The 24,835-nt window shown below is 42.0% G+C and overlaps 1 protein-coding gene across 1 annotated transcript; it reads right to left on the bottom strand.

The window, feature by feature from the left end:
- Nucleotides 1-836: 836 nt before the first annotated feature.
- Nucleotides 837-24,835, bottom strand: LOC139932984 (E3 ubiquitin-protein ligase CBL-like). The gene is made up of 15 exons (XM_071926967.2): nt 24,374-24,835; nt 22,113-22,360; nt 15,556-15,702; nt 13,508-13,664; nt 12,340-12,461; nt 11,635-11,772; nt 10,585-10,672; nt 10,207-10,338; nt 9,554-9,763; nt 9,039-9,155; nt 8,481-8,770; nt 6,313-6,480; nt 3,787-3,890; nt 1,861-2,046; nt 837-1,196 (listed from the first exon to the last, which is right to left on the bottom strand). Exons 1-15 carry the CDS (start codon nt 24,515-24,517, stop codon nt 847-849), a joined length of 2,601 nt encoding a protein of 866 aa, XP_071783068.1. The 5' UTR covers nt 24,518-24,835; the 3' UTR covers nt 837-846.

The raw sequence follows: 24,835 nt of genomic DNA, 5'->3' as shown, positions 1-24,835 counted from the left end.
TGAAGCGCAAAACTGAAGTCGTAAAAATCAACTATCCAATCAACAGACTCCCCGCCTCTAATATTTTAAGTCATCAACATCTAGCTTAATAAAAGAATGCGCTCAGACTGAGGAAACACTTAGCCACGGCACGAGTCGACCTTAAAGTACAACAGAGCGACCGCAGGGTCAAAGCTTGGCTACATAGAGCTCACATTAAAGGCTTCAAATCTCCCGTAAGACACTCCACTTATGCTGCGTTCACGTCACATTGGATTTACCGGAAATACGAGCTGCCGACTAGGGGGAAAAACGTTCCGGTCAGCTAGGCTTGGGCTATTATCGAATACTGCAATATTCCTCGCGATACTGAAAATTGGATGTATACCGCCCAAAAAAAAAAACAGGGGGACCCCCCGCGAGATAATATCACATATCGCGATATTTTGGCAGGATTGTATCGCGATATAAAATCGGGGATATCGCCCAAGCCTACGGTCAGCTTTCTAATAGTGATTGCAAATAGGATGTGGGATTTCTTTGCAGGCTCCAATATCGAATCCGCCAACGTCGGCAGTCGTTGGAAAACTCAAAACGTATCCGTTATATTCACACTGAAACAGTTCGTTTACTGTCGATCCTAAATTCATAAATAATGATTTTGGATGCGGAAGTTGTTGCAGTAATGAGATCCCGTCCCGTTCTGCCGCTTCCTCCGATATGACGTGAACGTGGCGTTACTCCCTGAAGTAAAGCCTTTTGGCGGTATTTCTGGACCTTCAGGAAAAGTGCTTAGATAAATGCTATCCGTTATAATGGCACAGTGTGTAGAGAGAGAGACGAGACGGAGAGGGGCGGGGGGGGAGACTACGTGGCGATGTGCGCCGTGGAGGGGACGGAGACGAACTCGCGCAGGATGTTCTTGGCTGTCTCCAGGTTGTTCTGGGCGATCATCAGGGCTTTCTGGATGTCCTGGATGGAGTAGCCCTGGGACATCAGACATTCGATCTCCCCGCTCATGGCCAGGCTGCCGGGGCCCGCAGAGGGTGGGGAGGGGCCGGAGGTGGAGGTGGAGGTGGAGGAGGAGGAGGGACCCGGGAGGCTCGGCGACGGACCGCGACCCTCTGGGTTAAAGGGCCGGGGCTGCCGGTCGGAGTTGGCCCGCCGCGGGAGAGGCTTGGGAGGGTGTTCGGGGTCGAGACCTGCAGCAAACATTGCTGGGAATGAAGAGGGAAGAGACACAATTTACTACAACAAGCAGGAGAAACTGTTTGATTCAAGCGACTTAAAGGAATACACAAAGTTTTGGGGAGATTGCCCTGTTGGAACTGTTAAATGATGAGAACATACAGACACAAAAATCATGGTGCTCCATGCTAACACTTTAGCATACACTATGTTGAGTGATGGACTCTAATAGGCACTTTGATAAGCACTATGTTGATGGTAGGCCACTAGCATTATCCAAAGACTGACCTTTAAGAAATAAAGAAGTGTTTAGTGGTTTTTAGTGTAAGTTATATATATTTTATTATATTTTTATTATAGACTTAGCTACATATTATTAAAGAGAACTTACCACTTAGCTTTAGAGCTGCTACAAGTTCTAATTTTCTCATATTTTAGATAATGCTGGTGACCTATTATCACATAGTGTATGCTAAAGTGTTAGCATGTAGCCTACTATCACTCAACATAGTGTGCGCTGAGTCAGAGTGTCAGAGTCAGGCATTTAATAGACATTTTGGTGTCTATGTTCTTATCACAGGGGAAGTTGGCCAACGGGACAATTGACCAAAAACTAACTGTATTCCTTTAAATGTTGGTATGAAGTGCCCGAGTTAAAAACACGAATGTGGACTGGATCCCTGCGGTACGTACAGTCTTCTATTGAGCCATCCATGCTAAGATTGTTGAAAGCTGCCGAGGTGCCAGTGATATCTGAGAGGGTTCTTCTGGTGGGGGCAGGAGGCACCACCGGTCTGGGGTAGTCATACTCATACACATCCTCCAACTCATTCTCCTCCAGCTTGACCTGGGAAACTACAGCCGAGTGGTGAGGATGCTCTGAAAAATAAAGAAAGACCATAGTGCTGAATATATAGTGAATATATAGCATATATTTCATGTTGTGTCATCCATATTTAAGTAAGGAACTGATACTGATTGTAAGTAAATCCAAATGTAAGTAATCCACATTCTTTCCCATACTTCCCACCACAGTGGTTATAGGGATGGGATGCTATGTCGAAATTCAATATATTGCAATACAAAAATGTGACAATGCGTATTGAGGCAGAAAAATGAATCGCAATATTAGCTCCATTTTATTCTGCTGTAGTAATCACAAATGAGACGCTTGACCATCACAATTTCACAAGCTCTCCATCCAAATTATATTATTTGCACTTTGTAATGACATTTTTTGTTTTTTACATTCTAGCAAGCCAAAGTCATAGTTAGAAAGATTTGTGTCTCAGAAATAAACACAATTCTACACAGTCAGACTTTGTTGTCACTGAACTTTTATTTATTACATCGCATCGTGGTTGTATTGAATAATGAATCCCATATCGCGTATCGAATCGTATCGTGAGATAAGCATATCGTCCCATCCCTACGTGATTATGCCAATTGTTTACATTTTTGTTGTTTTTGTATGTGTTCTTTGGTGCTGCTATAGCAACAATCCAAAGTTTAAAACTTCAAAAATTCATAAAAAATCAGTCATATATGCTACAGGTGTACAATTTCCTTATTGACCACGTCTTCATTATGCATTCACCTTTCATTTTGCTGACTGTGAAGCACTTAGTAACTTTGCTTTTGAAATGTGCTGTACAAGTAGTTTATTTCATTTCTTGTTCCTGTTTTTACAGACATGTTTATGAAAACCTCACGCAGTGATGAAGTTCAGACTTGCTAGATTTTGCATGTGCTAAATGAGATTTGAGCAAAATATCTTGATTGCATAACACCATTGTGGCCGTCACAACTTGGTGTTCTATAACTATTAGTTTGAGATGCTTTAAAATTCATTTTAATTTAATTTTTTCATTTCATTTTCTCTCCACTGTTTTAATGCATAGATGCATAAAATACTAGCCAACATCTTAACATAAGTGCTATTAATAATAATAACAACAACAACAACAACAACAACAGGGGATAATAATATTAAAATTGCCCAAATGGCCCATCTACCAGCGAATTGTTTCCAACATATCGTTCCCATGTCAGCTAAACTTTTCATTGGCTGTTGCTAGGCACCTGTGCTGGGAAAATCTAACTTTTTTTATATAATCTGGAAGTCCCGGATGGGTCGACAGACACACTGAGACACTGAGTGCCTGACCTGCTCACAGTGTAAGAGCCACTGTCCTGACAAAACGTCAAGATCGCCTCTCGCAATCTGGGAGTTTTCTCCCGATCTCAAAAATATGTCTGGGGCCGCCAATCTGGCCAAAATTGGGACTAAAATCCTGTAGTCAGAGCCCTGCTTTAACCAATCGCAGAGATGGAACACAGGCACAGTGATGTAATTGCCTTCCATTCACTGCCCTTCCTGTGCTTTACAATCATGTTTGTAAAGCTTTGAGTTGCATCGTGCATCGTATGACATGTCCTCTATGAATAAATTTGACTTGACTATTAAGAGGTCAGTCAATCAGTTTGAAAGTGACGAATGTAGGATCAAGCCGGTGCTGGGGTAATAAAATGTGGCACCAGAGGCGCAGTATATCTGTTAATACACCTGTACACCTTGCATTTCCCCTTTTGACAAAGACAGATTGGTGCATGTGTTACCTGAGTCTGAGGACTGTGCCGTCTCTGCTGTGCCAGCCTGAGCCTGGATGTTACACATGGACTCGTAGACTTGGGGGTCCTCAAAGTCCCCATCGCCCACCTCACTGCTGGGAGGAAGAGAGGAACAAAGAAGAATTAGAAGAACAGAATTACTTTTTTTTGGTCTGGTATCTACACAAAACCGAATCCACACTATAAAGGAAAAATAACACTCTGGATATCTGAAAGTATAAAATTCAAATAAAAAGAGTGCAAAAGCATATGGGGTCTTTTCCACAGTATCTGCAGTTTTATTTCACAAATGAAAGATTTTTTTTAGACCTTTTCGATGCTACCTGGAATTGAATTCAAGACCAATTTGACAACCAAAATAAAACAAAAACAGCCCATTTCCATGAAAGCTCTGAAACTAAATAAGCAGTATAAGAGGAAGGAAATGATATGTTTAGGGAAATGGTGTTCAACTGTGTTTTCTAAAGCAGATGTGATGAAAATAAAGCCTGTTTTTCATATTGTATTAACCCTGTCCTTTATTAATCGAGTGGAATTACAGTAATGTAATGCAACATAAGAAAATAAAACCAGCACTACTGCCAGTCCCTTTCAAATTCAATCAAATTCAGGGCATTTACTTTATTTCTTTATTTCCTGTATATCAGCTGTTGTTACATTCTGTTTCCATACACCTACTTCTATAAATTCTTCTTATTGTTGCAAGGTGATTTGTCATTCTTTGCTTAGCAGCATTTTTATATCTTTTGAAAAAGAATCCTTGAATTAAAAAGCAGAAATAAGAAGACAGCACGTAACACCTCCATAGCTGATTTCTCCATTTTTAAGTTAGTGCAGCTCTTTCTGTTTTCTGTCTTTTTTTTTGATTGATTCTTGCTTGGTATGGGGATTCTCATAACACATGTATTCAGTCTCCACAAACATTTCATCTGTGAGACAAGCTGTCTCAAATTGCCTTCGTCTTGTTTCCCATAAACTAGTGACTAGAGAGGAGAGGGAGAAAGGAGCAGAAAATAAGTGAAACTAGGAAGTTTTTAGGTTTGTAATAGAGGAAGTGTGATGAGCACATGGGGGAAGTGGAGAGAAAAAGCTAAGGCTGCAGAGCCCCCTTGTGGACAAACGTTTAGATAAGAAAATTAACAACTTGCATAGCAACACGGTAATAGAGGAACATATTCACATGTAGTACCGCTATTCCAAAGATATGTTGTTATGTTGTTGTTGGTAATCTACACTACCAGTCAAAAGTTTGGAAACACCACATTTTTCTTTATTTTTACTATTTTCCACATTTTAGAATAACAGTAAAGACATCAAAACTATCAAATAACACAAATGGAATTATGCAGTGAGCAAAAAAGTGTTAAACAAATCAAAACTATCTTATATTTTAGATTCTTTAAAGTAGCCGCCCTTTGCCTTGATGGAAAGGCAAAGGCTTTGGAAAGAAACTCATGCATCAACTTCACTATTTATATTTGTCTAAGAAACACATTTCAAGCATTTAAGCAGAAGTCTTTAGATCAAAATGGCTTTAAGAGAATGAAAAAAACAGTACATTCAATCAGGTGTGTCCAAACCTTTGACTGGTAGTGTAATTTAGGAAATTCATATCAATATTCTACACGTAATCAGAAAACTTTATGGTAACTCCTGAAAAGTAAAATCAGATTATACACTATTAGGCCTAAACGCATCCTGACCTTTCAAAAACCTAAGAAGCTCCACATCCATTTAGTTAATATCACACATTTGTCTTCATTTTCTGGTCTCTATCTATGTGGAGAGAACTGCTCATGTTCATATATTCATTGCACTGTCTCTGACTGAACGGTTTTACTCTTTGAGTAAGTTTGAATTCTCAAATGTAAAACACCGGAAGAAGGAATTTTCTATGATCTATTGAGGTTTCAATTTTGCCATGTGGAAACTATAGTTACACAAATAATTGTAAATGAATGATCGAGCTTTACAATTTTTTGCTGCATATTCAAGCACTCAGGGTTTCTACACAGTTTCCCTTTCAGAATTCCTGAACTTTGAAACTATAACGGGGCCGTACAAGAAAATTGTGTTTAGTGAAGCAAATAGGATGCATGTTGTACTACTAACCCTGTTCTGGATTCATCTAAGTGGACATGCAGCGGAAAGAAACCTGTCATCACATGGTGAAAACAGTAAGATCTATAATAACTGGATTTAAGACATTCTAATACTTTCTAAGGCCTTAAATTTAGATAATGTATTTTAAGACTTTCAGACTTTTTTCTGATACCCTGTAGAAAATAATTTTTCACAAAAACTAATACCATAATACGTGGAATGGCAGTGGATCTACAACATGATTTAATGCATAGTTATATGTGTATCAGGAATGAGCAGCAATAGCTTTTCCATACCGTCTGTGCAACTCCTAAACTTGGCAGACCTGGAATTTGTCATATTGATTTTCCATACTTTTCAGAACATTCCAGACGAGGACAAGGAGCCGACAGTGCTGGTTGTGCTATTTACCCGATGTCATTGTGGTGGCTGGCCTGGGCCGGTGGGGGGGGCACCAAGGACCCCGCTACGACCCAAGGGGCGCCGGAGGCCGGGAGGGAGGTGGGGCTCATGTACTCGTTCTCCTCGCAGTCGGACGACGACTTCTCGCTGCCTGACACCGCTGGAGCTGGGAGGGGTCTGCACATACAGAGAGACGCTTTTTCATTTACGATTTATTAATCAGATAGTCTAATCGAGATCCAGATCTCAACGGCAACATGACGTTTCACATTCAAGTAACAATAGAAAGAAAGATACACATACGTTTTTAAGCGGATAAGCTGTACCATGTTTGAGAGTGGAGATAATCAGAGGACGTCCCGAACAGAACATCAGTGTTCCCTCACTCTCCATTTTTATTCCCAAAAAACATATAAGCACCAGTTAAAGCAGCCTGTGACCACTGTTGAGGGAACAGTAGTTTGTATTTTGGCTATATTAAATGGTGTTTTGATAGTTGAGTGGTTCAGTCACAAATGGAAGATACAGATGGACGCAGGAAATACGTTATCTGATAGATATTTTTGGACCAAAGTTGCTGAGGGCTCATAGTTTGAGCTGATATTCAATAACTTTCATTTTGACCATTTTCATGCGCAAAAATTCAGTATTCAGTAGGGCTGTCCCGAATACCATTTTTGGGGCTTTGAAGCTTCAGTGAGAATTACCCGCGAATATTTGAAGGTTCGACCGGGGTGGGGGGACAGCATAGGAAAGCCCTGTGTTCCACGGACTTTTCTGGCAAATATACATTGATGTGGGCGGTGATAATCGGCCTTTTCCGGACGTGTTTGGACCATGTGTGCAGGTGCACGGAGATTCCCGGTGAGTGTACAGTGATATCTGGTAATTTGCGACAGTATATGGGAGTGAGCTGACATTTAACGAGGTGTGTACAATGACAGAAATCTCCGGTACACAAAAGTTGTGCGTTCTCAGGGAATTACGGACGTGTGGCGGCCCGAATATCTCCTGGCACGTCGCCAGACAGAAACCCGCAGCATTCGAATACTGATTTGGATGTCGATTACCATGGCAACAGTAGAAGCTTCGAAGCATTTGGGTCAGCCCTAGTTTTATTTTTGTCAGGATGCAAAAGCCTTATTTACAACCCAGGATGATAATGAGATAATAATAAGAAATATAGATTGAGGGGTCCAAGCACACTTTGAAAAAAAAGACAGATACACAAAACCTTATGAAAGGTAGACAAGGTAGACAGACAAGTTTTGTGAAGATTGGACACGCAGTCGATTCGTTATTTTGTGTTAGCCTGTGACTTTTATCAAGTTTATCATTTAATAGCAACCGTATTGTTCATCGCACATTGTTGGCCAAACTTTCTATTGGAAAATAGAAGAGAGATAGAGGAGAAAATAACCAAAGGGAGAAGTATTGTGATACTGCAGCCTATGGTTGCAAGGGGAAACCACTTTATAGAACATTATAATGCACTCCATTAAAGAATAAATCAATACTAAGTCACATGGGGCAGAAAATTGCTGCTGCACTGCTCATTATGGGTTGAAACTTCTGGTCACACTCCAATCAGTGATGTCAAATCAGGTATTTTGCCTTTGACAGATGATGCCAATCACCTGCTGTGACATCACTAATTGGGGTGTGGCAACATGCTTGTGGCAGCATGCTGAGAGTTTTCTGCACTATGTGATTTAGTGTTGATTTACTCTTTAATGAAACTTCAAAATGTATTATCTTACAAGTACTTTCAAGTATTATCTTAACACTACGGCAACTTCCACTTTTGTGTGCCAGAGTAGGGAAACAAAACAAAGGGACAGGTTTCGTGATAGGCTGACCCATGTTGAAAGCCTCAGAAAGAATATTATAACTGTATTAGTGCCCTCCATTAATCAATTTAAACATGGCTCTGCAGATATCATCTTGAGAGTAGTCATTTATCTTTAGTTTGATAAAGACTGATAGAAGTATCTCTTTCAAGTTAGTACTGGTATCAACGTCAAAATTCTCATATTGTGACAGCTCCACTTCACATAAAGTGTTACCCAAAGCTGTTTTGAACGCCATCAATCTGCAGCCATTTGCTCTTCCAGTTTGTGTCCCTTCATACTACTCACTCCCCCTCCTCTGCACCTTGCCGTGGCAGAGCCTCCTACCTTGCAGCCAGGCAGTAGACGGCATTGGTAGCCACTGGGGGTTTGCCTCCCTCGCCGCTGCTTCCGTTGCTCTGGGAGGTGGAGGCCAGGGCCGTCGGGGCCTTGGTTACCGGCCGCGGGACCATGTAGTTGGCGGCCCAGGCGGGCTGGTCAGGAGTGGAGGGCAGGGGTCTCCTCTGGAGCCTGGAGTCCTGGCCGGCCAGGGAGGGGCGCTCTGGAGGAGGGGGAGGGGGCAGCTCTCTCAGGGCTGGAGGCAACGGCAGAGGCTTGTCTCTGTGAGGGGCCGGCATCTGGGGGAGAGGTGGAGGGTGGTGTTACTACAGAATATAGGTGTAGAGGTGGGAAAACTGGATATTCGATATGGTGGGAAATATCGCAATATTTCCCGCGATGTCGCTAATATCGATTAACGGCCCAAGCCTACTAACTTTAACCATTTCACTATCTAAACCTAATCCTAATCCTACTCTTAACTCTTATCTTTTATTGCCAACTCTGAAGGTGTAAAACTCAAACGGGTTCTCACAAGGATAGATGCACAAGAACACACACACTTGCCTTGGCTGTGGCTCCCTGGCCCAATGTCCCGAGAGAGCTGGGGGGTCTCTGCTGCAGGAGGTCCAGCCGGGGGGGCACTGGAGGCAGCGGTGACACTGGAGATGGTGGGCGCTCTACCTGCACATGCACGCGCACACAAAGCAATGCTGCTGGAACATTGGTTCTCAAAGTGGGGTACCGGGACCCCCAGAGGTCCTTGGGGAGGTTCCAGGGGATCCCCAGTAAAATGAGGAATAGTGTAATTTCACTAATTCACAATTCAACTAAAATCTTCCTATGTGGGTCCTTCGGAATCCATATAAGGCTTACTTCTGGCACTCTTGTGCATAGGAGGGTCTCCCTATTGATAATCTCAATATTTTTCCTTTAAGAGCACCTTATACCCGACAACTACCAAGTTTGTGATATTTTTGAGCACTTGGCACCTCTGTTTGTCCTGATCTGTGTCTATATGGGGATCCTTGACATGAGAATGTATAAGAAGCCCTGTACTAGACGGTATGTGGCGCTCCTACCTTGGTGCAGGCCAGCCTGCTCATGACAAGGTGCTGGTCCTCCAGGCGATCGTCCTCTTCCTCCTCGTTGCCGGCAGCCTCCGCCCTGCTGGGCCCCTGGAAGCCGGCAAAGGAAGCCCCACTGGCCTTGGGGTGGAAGGGGTCCACCACAATGGGCTCTGTGCCTTTAATCTCACAGCGGCAAAACGGGCAGCCTTGGCCCTCTGACTCCTGACAGAGGGAGCAAAATGTACGCATTAATAGAGAAGAATAAGGCCGTTTTCAGATAAGAGGATAGCATTGTTGAGAGTAAAACAGGGTTCCCACACTCACACAAAATTTTCAATGACTTTCAAGGCCTTGTTGGTCAAATTCAAGGACTCAAAATTGGCATGTTTTGGGATAAGACATGACATTGGTCATTAGATATCATAGACGCCTCATTTTTTTACTCACAATCTTGTTAAGTCAAGAAATCCTGGTGAAATCATTAATTCTAAAACTATTGTTAACAATGCAAATATCCATCATAGGGTTTTCCTCAAGATGTGAAGTGCTGATGCTGGGACAGAGAGAGACCCAGAGAGCTGAGACATGCTGATGAATTTCACGGTCATCTGTTCATTTTCAAAAACTTTTTTCCAAGTTTACGGAGGGTCAACTGATGGCCTTACCTGCCATGCGGTCAGACAGGAGGTGCACATGAGGTGGCTGCAGGGCTCGATCTTCACGTCCTTGTCATTCTCTGCGCAGATCTTACAAAGCTGAAAGGTGGAGCCCATCTCGCAGTACAGCTCATACTGCTCCTACAGGGATGAAGAAGGAGGAGATAGAGACTGTTTATATGCAGATAATTGGTAGTATTACTAACATCTACTGGTCAAATAATTTTTCAGGTTCATTTCTTTTCCACAACAATGCTGTTACGAATGAGTTTCGTCTCATAAGCTTGATGGATGTGATTCCTCTGTGGCGTCAACTGACTCACTTTAACCGGCTTAACTGGTGGACAGCAATAGAATTGGAGGACGGTAAAAAGGAGGATGCCAAACCTGAGTAACTTTGATGTGGTCCTGAGGAGAGGGTTCACAAAGCCCCGTCAGGTCTGGGTTCTGAGCACGACCGTCCGGGAACAAGTAGCTAGAGATCACACACACGCGCGCGCGCACGCGCACACACACACACACACACACACACACACACACACACACACACACACACACACACACACACACACACACACACACCCCTCAATAAATATCACTATAATATATGCAGAGTACCCACCATGGACATAATGTAAAATTGCATGATTTTATGACTCTCAATAACTATGCTTCCCTGACCTGAAAACGTTCTTCCTTCCTGGTTTATTAATGTTGTTCTAAAGGGGTAAACAGTCCAGTTTCCACTACAGTTGTGTAGTAGTTGTGGAGATATGCTGTAATGTTCCTGACTGTTGTCCTTAAAAAGGAAAAATCCCCCCTCAGATCCTCTTACATTGCTATATATCATCAATCTGTGATGTGCAATGCATGTGTTGTAATTTACTTTTTTGGTGAACCCACTTTCCCTCAACCTGCCTCCTCTACTTCAGTTCGTGATTTCCTACATTTCTCAGAATGCCTTTCGAAAACCCCCAGAGATGGGGCGTGAACTTGCTTTCAGTCAAAGGTGGGTGTATGGGCGTATAAATAAAGCTAGTTCCTGACCACTGGGGCTTGTCTATGATCATGGTCGCACCTCCTACTCAAAATGCAACATGTCTTGCGGATGCATTGCGTTCTGGTCTATTGAGGCTACTGTTGGTGGAGATATTGCTCTCTCTTCCTCTTCTACGGTGGTCAACAATCATACAAGGAGACATCTGTTGGTGCAAAATGGCAGCTCTAGAAAGAACGTCATTTACATTTGGCCAGTTATCCAGGGACATAAGAAAAATAAATCTTGTAAAGCAAGAAAAGCTTGTAAATTCCCTGACTTCCCCAGAGAATTGATCAAACTCAATTCCCTGTCTGGAATACAACTCTCTAAATTCCATGATATTCCCTAACATGTGGAGCATCACAATATATTGAAACGGTGTGTGGAGTGTGACTCACAATCCCTCTCTGTATCCATCGATGAGGGCTTGGAAGAGTGGCTTGTTATGGGGGATGGTCTGCAGGATGTTCCCGTCGGCCGTCACGTAGCCGATCGCCCACTGGCCCAGCCGAGTGCAGCTCAGCCTGAAGATGTAGCTGAGAGGGAGACAATAACCTCAGTCAATAGCAGACACTGAGAATGTTACAGCACATCAATCTCCACAGTACACTCAGTGCAATTAGGAATTTGATCCTTGGAGTATCCCTCTAAAAGACACACACACTGTCCAAAAATACAGTCACAAGGAGTGTTCAAAAGTTCAAAAAAGGTTCAAAAATTCACAATCAGGTACTGTATGTCAATTTAGAACTTGGTCACTCACTTATACAATGGATAAAGTTTCACCATGTACTCATGAAGTGCAACAAAATTCAAATTACAAGAAAGCATTTTGATTTTAGTATTTTCATTCCTCTTCATTAGGTAAATTCAATGTAAACAATGCAGACTTCTGTGTGTGGTGGTGAACTGAAGTAATGTGTAATAACGTGGAAACCAACACTGGAAAGACCAAACGCTTTGTGCTCTAGTGAACTGAACTGGAGGTAAAAACTATATCAACAGGCTCAGTTCCATCAGATTTAATCAGACATTGCATGTGCACATGTTGGGACATTTCTGCTATGGGTAGCTGTGGTTGTAAGGGCATGTTTGTGTCTCACCTGCCAGGCTTGTGGATGAACCTGTGCAGCCGGGCCTTGACCTCGTCGTAGGTGAGGAAGGCCATGTAGCCAGAGTGTGTGACTGCCAGACTGTTCCAGTTCCTTAAGAGAGAGGACCAGGGCTACACACACACACACACACACTTAAGTGTCCAAGGTACACATCAACAATCTTACTCTACCCCCCTCAAACTGGATGAATGATAGATGAGGAGGGTGTAGCTAAAATAAAATAACTACTCAAATAGGAAAATAGGAAAAGAAAAAGGTTATGCACTTGGGTATACTTCCTGTAAAGTGACCCATTTGTAAAATTCCCTGATATTGCTCGGCTTCTCCACAGAATTCATCAAATACCCTAACATTCCCTATCTGAAATGCACCTCATAATGTGCTGTACTATAAGGTCTACTCTAATGCGGCATCTCCAGAGGAACACAACTCATCTGAGGATATCATTTTGGTTCATTTGACTGGTGAACCTGGAGAGCTGGGGGCCACTTGATGGGGGTTGCAGCAGAAGCCACTGTGGCTGCCACGCCTTTAATAATGACGAACTCCACCTCTACTGCTGCATGTTCTCATGTGCTCCAGTGGAATAAAAAAGGTAGCCAAGGCTGGAATTAACCACCCACGCTGTGGTACAACTGCCCTTCTCCTAGCCAACAATGTGTGGCAAAGTGAATGTCGTGTTCGGAGACAGACCCGGGAGTCGGGAAATGACTCTTTACATAAAGTGAGTTACTGTTGTTTACTGAATGGAGGTTAAATTCTGGTAGAAATAACTTTATTCGACTCCGTTCTGTTTTGTCATATATGGGTCGGTGTTAAATGCTACCTAATTTATTCACAGTTCATTCAGTATGCAATAGTGGGTTCATGGCACAAACAATATTTTAAGCAAAATCTAAATGAAGACAAAAAAAATCTCTTTTTATTCGTGAGAGAAAACAAAAACAAAACTGCCACCCATAAACAGGGTGACCACAGGCTTCTCCCAAGTTAAATTTTAAACCTTTTTAAGAGCTCTAATAACTAACAAGACATTTTAGTACTTTTTAAGATGTTACATTTGGCTCATATACTTTAAACTTATTCAGACTTTTCAAAAAAGGACCTGTGGATACCCTGACGTCTCTGACGAATGCTCTGCTGTTGTAGGCCTTACCTGGAAGAGCCTGGTGAAGATGTCAAACTCAAAGACAGAGATGTAGTCGTTGCAGGTGAGGTCGATGGTGGACTTGAGGGCCATGGCCTCCAGCCCAGAGCTGATGGGGTGGAATTCATGGAGAGCCTGACGGAAGGTCCTCCACGGCACTATGGTCCTGGGGAAGTGTGTGTGGGGGCGGGGGGATGCCAAAAAATAGTCCTTAAAAAAAGGTTACTGTAGAAGAATGCCTACTTTTATATCTACTCACTTGCCGCTAAAAGACAAGGCTGAAAAGAAGATGGTACATGCATCCTTTAAGAAGGTCAAGAACACAAGATGAAGAAAATTATCTTGTTTTGCCCTTGCGGAACTTAGATGAAGAGAGGTATTTCAGCAATTTCAGCCTCTGTTTAGCCACGACAAGATCAACTGCAACCCGGCTGTCACACAGAGGTACTTAGCAGCTGGGATCAGTCAACTGGAATCAGCAGCTAGTAGTAACAAGTTGGGCGCTAAGATGGTTGTTGGTATGTGTACACCGGAAACCACTACTTGTTCCACTGCGGTTGTTCATTTAGCAGTATCAGGGTTCATGGATCATAAATTCAAGACTTTTCACTGATTTTCAAGATCTTTTTTGGTGAAATTCAAGGCCTAAAAAAATTAACATAAAATGACTCGCAACATCTGAGTGTTCTGAAGCCAAACGATTGCACTGCGGGTCCAAAAGTACAATACCGTATTTCCTCTAATCTTGGCCCGGGCCTTTATTTACCTCAACTGCAGAGGGTACCAGGCCTTTATTGGAAGCAGGCTTATATTAGAGACAGGCCTTTATTTCTAATTCCCTCTGTTTGATAAGTATATTTGCTCCTATTTTAGTACGAAGCCTCCTTGTTTTCTGATCTGCTTCTGTTACGGTACGTTAGGTAGACGTTTTTTTGTTACTGCAATGCATTACGATAATTACGGTAATCGACGACGGCACGCTCCAGAGACTTCCGCCGGCCGAGCCGTCTTGTGGCACTTGTACGTTACTACAAACTACAGTTACAAACAGGCACCAGGAGTTTACCGGTATCCACCGTTGTTTGCATGTAAGCTGAAGCTAACTGAAGCTAACTGAACCTGGGCACCGATGTGTTCCCGGTGATCCGGCCGAGATTTCGGCGGGGGTCCGGGGCTTGGATCGGGAGGATCAATGCGGGCCGTGGGCGCGGTGGAGAGGCAGTGGCGGAGAGAGGAGACAGACACGGTCCAGCCATGTACTAGGTTTTGACCTAGTTTTTTCCCCCGGCCTGTATTTGAGGCCGGCCTTTATTTGTTCGTGTCGACCACGGCCCCGGCCATTATTGGAGACCCGGCTTTTAATTGACTACAGGCCACTATTAGAGGAAATACGGTATTTACCTCATTATCTTGAGGATTTCCCAGAAACTTGTGTGGGAACAGAAACTTGTGTGGGATACTCACGCTTGAGCGTGTATTGACGTGCATATACTATGTGTGCATCAGCATGCACACAGGCGAAGAGGAAGAGAGGAAAATGTCAAAGGAAACGACGCTTACAGCATCTACAAAAATGAGATGCATTGCACTTACTCCAAAATGTAGAGTAGAGCAATTCCCAAATAATATCTACGAAATCTATCGACTGTTCTGCAGACTTCATCATAAAATCATAAAATAAAATGATTTTGAGAAAAAAAACGTATGTTATAGGGCCCTAACCATCCATCGAGGTTTGAATTACAAACATCATTCACATATACAGGTGGTCGCAGATAAAGGACATCTGCTCAGTCTTGTATGTGCACTGCAGTGGGCTTGGTCCTTAAACCTATGAATATCAAAGTCAGTAGTGAAGTTTGCAAGAACTAACCTGAAGCCAAAGGGCAAAGACATTCACTACAAAATTAATAAAACCAATAAAAACTTTGTCTAGTACAGCTTTAATTAATTACGGCGATTCATTTCTCTCTATCGCTGCCTTTGTATTTATTCTTTGAGTGTACAACAGAATAGCAATGACCATGTCTTTGGGAGAGGGTTAAGCAGAAACTCACTTGTCCCCGAAGGACCTTCTCCAGAATTCAGCGGCATCGGCTTTGGTGATCCTGAAGTTATCGCCCTGGAACAGGCCGTTGGGAAAGATGGCTTTTAGCTCAGCCAGCATGTGGCTGAAGATCAGAGACAGTTTGGTCAGGTTTCGTCTGAGAAGGAGAAGAGGAAAGATGGACACAAATGCAAATCAATAAAGGGCCATTATAAACCCGGACCAAGATCTGATACTTCCCAAAAGTCATATCACTCGGATATGACCTTTCATAGACCTTACAAGAGATAATTCACCTCTTCAGAGTTTGGACAACACTAAAAGGGACAAAAAAACATCAATCACAACAAATCCACAGAGACCGTTTACAGATAGGCATAGAACAACTGACACTGATGTCACAAATTCATTTCAATACAATGGTAGCAGTGTTTTCTTTGTATTCATTAAGAGGCTACTGTCAGAATATTGCCACTAGAGAAATTTAAAAGAATAGTGAAATTAAAAAAGGACATTATACTACAGCTCAATTTTTCCAATAAAACACAAGGAAATCTTGGGCCAGTGCCTTGATTTTTTTTTTTTTATCTTGATAAAGAATCTAACGAAGAAGCTATACATGATCTCCAAGCACCTGAGCATACAGAGGAAATGTGGCACAGAAGGTCACGGCTTCAACGTGCAACAAGGCTAAGAAACATGAAAATCTGCAACAACTCAACAAATCATTTGCAAAACTCTGTGCGTAGGTTCTTTTTTAGGAAGTTAGATGGGTGGCTTTGCCAGATAATTGGGTCAGATAGACCTCAAAATATGGCAGGCACCTCAGTGACCCAGGTGTGCGTTTGCTCTACTCTTTCTCAGCTAACTGGGGCTGAAAGAATTTGCATTCTTTCAGAATGTACCTGCATTTACCTGGTGGTAATTTACTACCCAGTACCTCAGTGATGTGCATGAACTTCCTAGAGCTTCAGCATCACCTTATGCTACATACTGGGCCATCACAGATAGGCTACTTCATCATGAAGTTTATTTTGCAAATAGTCTATTTCGTTACCACTCCATTATTCAGTCTGAGATTGCCTCCACGTTAGCCGTTTTCTGTGTGGAGGGGTTGATTTTCCCCGAACCAATCACTAGTGACTGACGTATTCGGCCGCTCTGACGTTACTTCAGTTACACTGATGCTGCAGCCAGTTAGCCTCTACATGCATGGTTAGCCCACAGATTTTCCAACTGAACCAAGAATGTCGGTCAATTTTGACAAAAATATCACTTTTGCAAAGACAATATGTTGGTTAAGGGGGTGATTTCAACAAATCTATTCTGCCAAAATGGCACTTAAAAACCGTTACACAAACGGTTCAAACTTTAGTCCCACCCACAAAGGGGCTGATTGGCTCGATTGTTTCTCCGAGCGACAACAAGCCATTAACGAGGGAAACACCAGACTCTCTGAATTGCTCGACGCAATTCTGGAGTCTGGAACCAGGCTAGAATCCTACAATTACTAAAGTCAGAGAGAAGTCCACAAGGGGTGGACAAAATAAAACAATATGACATGAGAAGACTTAAGTAACTAAATCATAATTCCAAAGGCAGCTGCACAGGCCAGTCATATTAAGTTGAATGCCAATTAGCAGTATGTGTCCACTTTAAAAGAGCTCTGATCACTTCTACCTAGGGCTGCAGCTATCGATTATTTTAGTAATCGAGTATTCTACCGATTATCCCATCGATTAATCGAGTAATCGGATAAGAAATACTTTTGCTTTATTAAAGAGCAATAGTAAATATACAAAACAGAAAAGCTGTCCGCACGAAGCTGTCCATACGACACTGTGATTTACTGAAAACGAGGTGAAATAATAATTATTATTGATATTTATTACTAGGCCTAAATATCATACAAGTTCATAAGACTGGCTAATGTACATTTATTTACTATGTTGAAGGGTTGCCCTACACCTGCTGACCCTACTCACTGCAATCAAACTAAACTGAATATACCTGCTGTATTGGACTGGTGCATTTTAGGCTCCAATTGCTACTTACACCACCTGATATTTTGCTTTCTGCGGTATTTTATGCATCACTGTGAGGGGAGTAGGTGTGTGTGTGTGTGTGGGTGTGTGTGTGTGTGTGTGTGTGTGTGTGTATGTGTGTGACTATCATAATAACATGAATGAAGCTCAGGCTTTCACAAATTGACTGCAGCATTTTATTTTCTGTGGTTATTTTCTTGAGCAAAACTTAGCTAATTTAGGGACATCATAACTAGCCACCATATTGATTTACGTTCTTAACTAGCCATTACATATAGCCATAATTAACATGCATTCTTTACTAGCCTTCATCTCATCCCGTTTTAATATTAAGTGCTGACTCCGCCCACCCGGCCAGTTTCGGCGTACGCCGGTAGCAATTACAAGTGGACCCTATCCTACAGTCCCTGCTCTCAGTGGAGGGAGGGAGCTACGCTGTGTGTGGGAAGCGCTGTGACCGTCAGACCTCTCTGGATTAGACAAGCAAGTAGAGAAAACCGGCATCAGCCGAACCAATTTATTGCCAAATGCTTTGGGATTCAACACATTAACATTGCTTCCCATGGTCAGAAAAAGTCGGCAGATTTGTCGCTAGTCGCTTTTGAGAAATAAAGTCGCCAGGGGGGTCTGAAAAGTCGCTAAGTCTAGCGACAAAGTCGCCAAGTTGGCAACACTGGATCCGAAACTTTGGACACTTTCTGTCGTTTTCTCTGGCCTGTCTCTTCTCTTCGCCCCTCGCTATTTTCTCTCTCTTTCTCCAGCGCGTTGTGCAACAGTAATAATCATCCGTGCGAATCTGGATTAAACGAAGCTTCGATGCAAAGAATTTGCATCGATGATTTTTAGTAATCGAGTTACTCGAGTTTCTCGAGGAATCGTTTCAGCCCTACTTCTACCACTATTCTATATGCGAGTTTTCAAAGCAACGTGAGACAAGTAATATAGTTACAGGGAGCCCAAATAGGACTGGTCACAAACACAGACAAGCCGCTCCAGCAAAGAGGAACAGTGGTGGTCAAAGTCAAAGTTCACTGACAGATACAGAACTGAACCAACAACCAGGAAGCCAATAATGAGACAGGAAGAACAGGAATGGACTGAGAACGCAGTGAGGTCTGGAGAGAAGGACAAACAAATGTAGGGATATTGTAAATTATGTGTTATAAAACCCTTATAGGTTTATGAGTCATTAGAGGTCTCAAATTGCCCTCACATTGTTTTCACACGATCCTTGTGTACTCAAATGAATTAAGATGAACTTTGTTATGATATTCTACATACTTATAAAGATAAAGGGGTCCAAATGAGCTCCAAAATTCCCATCATCTTGTGGGACAAAACTTTTATTTGAGTGTATTTGAGGCAATAAAGAATTAATAATGTGATTTGTATTGTGGTAATTACACAGAACATATAGGACACATAATCACCAAGGTATTGACGCAACTACCGATATGTATACAGGATGTATTAAAAAATATTTTTTGTGTATCTTCAGGGACATATACTCTTGTATCTTTTACAATTTAAGCATGATTGTATATGGTTAATGTGTACAACATTTTGTCATCCATATGAAATTCTTTCATGATAAAAAAAATATTGTCCTATCTATCATAGATAGGTGGAAATCGACTCCCTAATATGGATCACTAGAACCTGAAATATGTATTTCAGTTCTATACCCACGTGATTTTTCACCACTGAAGATATACCACAAAACATGTATAATGGGTTCAATAAATAAATAGCTTGATTTTTAGTTATGTATAAGTTCTTGGTGGCTAACCCAGCAACCCCCCACCCAAAATTCTGCTTTTTAAATTATTATTATTTAAATTATTATTACAATTACTTCCAGAGAAGCTGCTATCTGAAAAGATTGTCCCAATAAAAAGTGGCTATTCTGGACCTTAACTGAACCTTTATTTCTTGTAAACTACTTTATTCATATGGCTGCTTAAAGAATGTATTTGAGGAAAAATGAACAGTTCTGAGACATCTGAGTCATGAGTCATTCTGATTAGAATGGATGACAAATGGGCCAAGAACCACCTGATGCAAATCAGCTTAATTAGCCTACATCTCGAAGGGGATTGTTCCACTTATTAAAGTGTTATTTACTGTAGTTTCACTTTCACTGTATTGTGACTTTTGACTTGCGCCAATCCGGGGTCAATCCTTACGTCAACAATGACGTACATCAAATGTATGCAGTAACGGTTATGTAAGAGGCGCTTCAGGTCAAGCATGTTTGGAACAGTTTATTCGAACTCTAGAGCGTTTACTCCTTCAGTTGGGTTCGTTTGGCCAGGTGAAAACAATGCCATTCGAACTTGGGTGGCACCAAATAACTGCACTGAAACACCTGAAAATGCAAGTCTCGGTTCTCTTCCAAGAGAACTGTGGTGCAGTTTGCTGGGACTGAGAAACCAACTACAGAAAACTACCCAAAGATGCAGGGTAATGTGGGTAGAAGGAGACAGATGTTGACATGAGACAGTCAGCAGTTCCTCATACTGGGAAAGTTGAAATTAACTTAAGGCAAACCGCAATCTGGACTCATGCTCAAATTCAGCTATTTCTTCAAGTTTTCTGACTGCTATAAACACTAGAGAAGGCGAATTACAGCAAATAGTGCAGTAAAGTCCAACATGCTTAGCTAAAGTTAATTAGTCAAGCTTATTTATATAGCCTAGCCCTTTATCACAAGCATGTCTCAAAGGGCTTTACAGTACATACCATCTCATGTCATATACCATACTATACATAGGCTATAACATACTACATCATATGCATAGCATATACATATCATACCAGGGCCATACCATATTTATTCACATTTTCAGGTGCTTGGCATTTGACATTAAAACTTTGTGTGTAATACCGGTGTTTCCCTGGTAACACCTTGGGGTCTGATTAATACCCAGAATACAATCGCTCACCCCATAATCAACTTGAGATACTCATGCAATGGAAACTTTACCAGTGCAACTAACAGCACTAAAATTAGCAATGACCTGGCAACGGGGAGATTTACTAACCCTGCAACAGTCGTGATGCAGAGCATCTATGAGGAAATGGTTGATAAAAATCAGACGTTCACAGATAAATACACAATCAGGAAGGATGGACTTTAGCTTAGCAATGGCTTTCTGAGAAAAGGAGGAAGTGGATCTGATTGCAACAGTTTATCGTGCCTTTACCATACATTTGTGCTATTTCTCCCTTTCACATTGCTAGTGCACTCTTGCCAAATGTCATTAGATGCACTTCCCCAGACGGATGGAACTTTTAACACTGAGGTGTGGGGTGATTTCTTCGAAGCCTTATCTTCAACATATGCTGATGTTCTTTTTAAGAAACCACAAAAAAAGATTCTAAAAACTGACAGGCCAGCATCAGTCAGTCTTGCTACCTTGATGAGACCAATAAGAGAATGAATATGCTGTATTCAACATACAGTATATTGAATATATAGTAAATATATGGACAATATATGGACACACCGTGATACTTTCTGTGCATGTGCATGGCTTTCTGCAGCAGTGTTTCCGCTCGATTTTTACTGCTGCGATTTCACAATTTGATGAAATGTCAATCGCACAAGCGGAGACGCTTTCGGCCACTTCTATTCTGTGCGGGACCGAGGCTGCGCACCGTCCGTGGCAGTGAAGATGCACATGACCGTTATGGACGCAGGAGTGAAGCGCCTGAACGTCACGCCACTTGACTGTTCGGTGGGAAAAAAATGCATCTCTTTCTGAATGGAGGGTCAAACGGAGAGAATCTGAGAGAGAGTCTGCAGAGTTCAGCTGAAGTTGCAGGGAAGGGAAGTTTGTGGCTAGATTTCACAGTTTACATAAACATGAGGTATCCTCTAAGGTCTTGAATAACAATAAATGTGTGCTAAAATTACTTTTGTCATCAGCTGTCATTTCATTTCTTTTAGTTGCACACTTTGCCAATGATGCTTTCAACTTTCCTATTTACCAAACCTTTACCCTAAATAATAACAAATACTTGTTTACAGTGTTACATTTACACTACCGTTCAAAGGTCTGGAATCATTGAGACACTTTTACGTTTTTTGAAAGTAACTGATACATTTATTCACCCAGGTAGCATTAAATTGATCAAAAAGTACAGCCAAGACATTGATAATGTTACAAACTACTATTTCAAATAACTGTTCTATTCTTCAAACTTTCTGTTCATCAAAGAATCCTAGAGATTCTTTGAAACCACGGCCATTTGGTGTAATTTGCTCATTCCTGCTACTTCCATAAAAACAGGCTGATTGTAGAAAAGGAAACCCACTTGAATTAAAAAGACAAATTTTTCATTTCAAGTATGATTATTTTTGTTTTTTTACTATCCTACCACTAATAGACTATGTTAGGTTTATAAGTTGAAAAGCTTGTACAATATACAACGATATTGCGGGAAATATCGCGATATTCACGAAATATCGGAACATTCGAGTGTCGGCTCAAGCCTACGCTTACGTTATGAAGCCTACCTCGGCTGCGAGTTCTCCTCGTACATCCGCTCTTTGGCCTCCTTGAACAGGCTCATGGTCTGCTTGATCTTGTTGGTCAGGTTCTCCATCACCACGCGGAAGTACTCGTTCTCCCCGAGGATCTCCATCTTGCCCTCATACCGGGACAGGACGGTGCGGAGGTGCTGGTAGGTGTCCGGCAGCAGGTCCAGGATGTAGGGGGGGCTGTTCTTCAGCGCCACCTTGGGGTTCTGGCACAGACGCACCACCTGGATGGGAAACACGAGGTTCCAGAGACCACGTTGAGCCTACACCTGCACGAAAACCTTAACTGTAATGCCATTACGACAATAAGTAGTAAGGCAGGACCCATGTAAATACCAGACTGATTAGGTTAGTTCTATTCTGCTCTTTGTGGGAGTAAGAGTAATCACAGTAACATATATGTAGTTCTCTGATTTTACTGGCAATAACTTTACTGCCATTCATAGAGACCAGCCAGAACATGGAATCATATTAATCACATTTCTTTAAGTGTGATCAAGTTGTTTATGTGTAGTTGGTGACGAAAGCTCGTGTTTTTGTCACTTCTGTTTGAATATTACCAATAACATATTACATATAAAGAAGATTATTAAGGGACGTGTCACTTTATAGAATCATGTAAATGGCCCAATTGCACCGTTGTCCGAGTGGGCCCTTTTCACATCGTCATGGTAACAGCTTCCATGTTGAGGAACTGGTGCATCACAACTTCCTGTGGCAACTTTCTTTTTGCGACTTATTGACAAAACCAATCCAACAAAGACAACAAAATTGTAATGGTTACTAGCGCTAGATACATAATGTAATAACGTTATGCAAATGAGGTGATGACTGCCAAGAGATGACAGTAGATGCAGAGAAACTGAAGCTAAAAATCTCACAATGAAAACGGCAAGTCTGTTACCATTGAGTTTTATGGATACGAGCCAATATGTCTTGTGGCTGCAATGCATTCTGGTCTATTGAGGCTGCTGTCCATGAAGAAAGTGGTCTCTCTGCCTCTTCTACGATGGATTTCTCCCTGTGTGATTGTTGAACGTTGGTGCAAAATGGCGAGTCTAGAAAGAAGCCCTCGCTCTTTGATGGTGAGGGACTGACACCAAAACCTGATGTTTACCGCTGATGTTTTAGATCGCTGACCATTTTCCTCCTATTCAACTCCATTGTAGCTGCTGGAAACGTCTTGACGTGATGTCATGTCGTCTACATTTGGCCATTTCCACAGGAAGAAGACAAATACGCCAGCAAAGAACAAAATGGACCAAGGAATGCAAGATACATTGCCAAAAACACTTTTAACACTAAACAGTGTTAAAAGTGTTTTCGGGTGGATGTTTCCTTTAACCTAAAATAGGATTCACGTGATTCTTCTAACTTCCAAATAGAAACCAACAAGAACTCACACACTAATCAAAAAAAAAAAATGCACAAACAGAAAACTCACACTCTGATGGTCTACTGACCCAGCATTTCCTGTTGTGCACTTTTTTTTGGTAATTTTTTCACCTTATCTAAATAAATGTCAGTCCTTATGTTGCACCAGTTTATTTTTATATATATTTCTTCGTTGTTTGTCAGTGGACAAGCTCTTGTTGGTTTCTTTTCGTCTATGATTTCTGAACCCACATAGAACTTTTCCTGGGAGCGGAGGCATCTCTCAATCTATGTCCAACATATCTTCTACATCAGTGGTTCTCAAAGTGGGGTTCGAGGACACCCAGGGGTCCTTGGGGAAGAATCAGGGGGTCCCCAGCAAAATGAGGAATAGTTGAATGTCACTGTAATGTAATTCACTAGAAATGTCACTATTGCAATACTAGGTTTCACTCTCACCGCTTATCTCTCCACGTAAAGTGTAGACAGTTGTACAATTCAATACTAAATGAATGAAAAAATATCCTTCCACATGGATCCAAGGGACTAAATCTGATCAAATGGGGGTCTGTGGGACTAATGTGGGTCTATTTGGGGTCCTTGATATGACAATGTTTGACAAGCCCTGCTCTACAGTATAGTACATACAGTATAGTGTGAATTAACTGACTGATAAAACTATCATCATGACAGATTTCCGTCCAACTCCGTTGGCAATGAACAGGAGACAGAGACACTGAATAATATGTTCTGCTTTAAAAGTAAAAGAAAATTCGCCAGCTTGTGAATTTTCCGCTCGACGTGTCATTTGATAAAAATTAAAAAAAACATGTTTATTAAAATATAGACACGGGGTGCTTTACCTTATCCATGAGTTTCCAGCATTTCTCCACCATTTTCTTATCGACCACGGCAGGTTGGTGAGGCTGGAGAGGCTGCTGGTGGGGCTGAAAGGCGTCCTTCATCAAGCCGATCAGACCGGCGCCCCTCCTCGGATTTCCTGCCATGCTTCAATCGCCGACCGGGGGTCAGCCCCGGGGCTGAGGGGACGACAACCAGGGATTATTCCGGGCACGTATTTCAACACAGACAACCGCCGTGTTTGCACCTTCCCTGTGTTTAATTCTTGTGACAAATTATCATGCGAGCCCTTGCGTCCGAGAACAGAACAAAAAGGCTTGTGTGTGCACTGTACGCGATGCGGCTAGCTAACAAGCTAAATTTGAAAAGCCTCTCTCGTTTTCCTTGCGTCGCAAAACACACGGCCCGGTCATCGTTGTTGTGTTGTTGTCGTGTCTGCTGTCAGCTAGCCGTGTCCTCCTGGC

This window comes from Centroberyx gerrardi, chromosome 11, assembly GCF_048128805.1.
Source record: "Centroberyx gerrardi isolate f3 chromosome 11, fCenGer3.hap1.cur.20231027, whole genome shotgun sequence".
NCBI classification, from domain to species: Eukaryota; Metazoa; Chordata; class Actinopteri; order Beryciformes; family Berycidae; genus Centroberyx; species Centroberyx gerrardi.
This window is presented reverse-complemented; position numbering and strand designations above follow the sequence as displayed.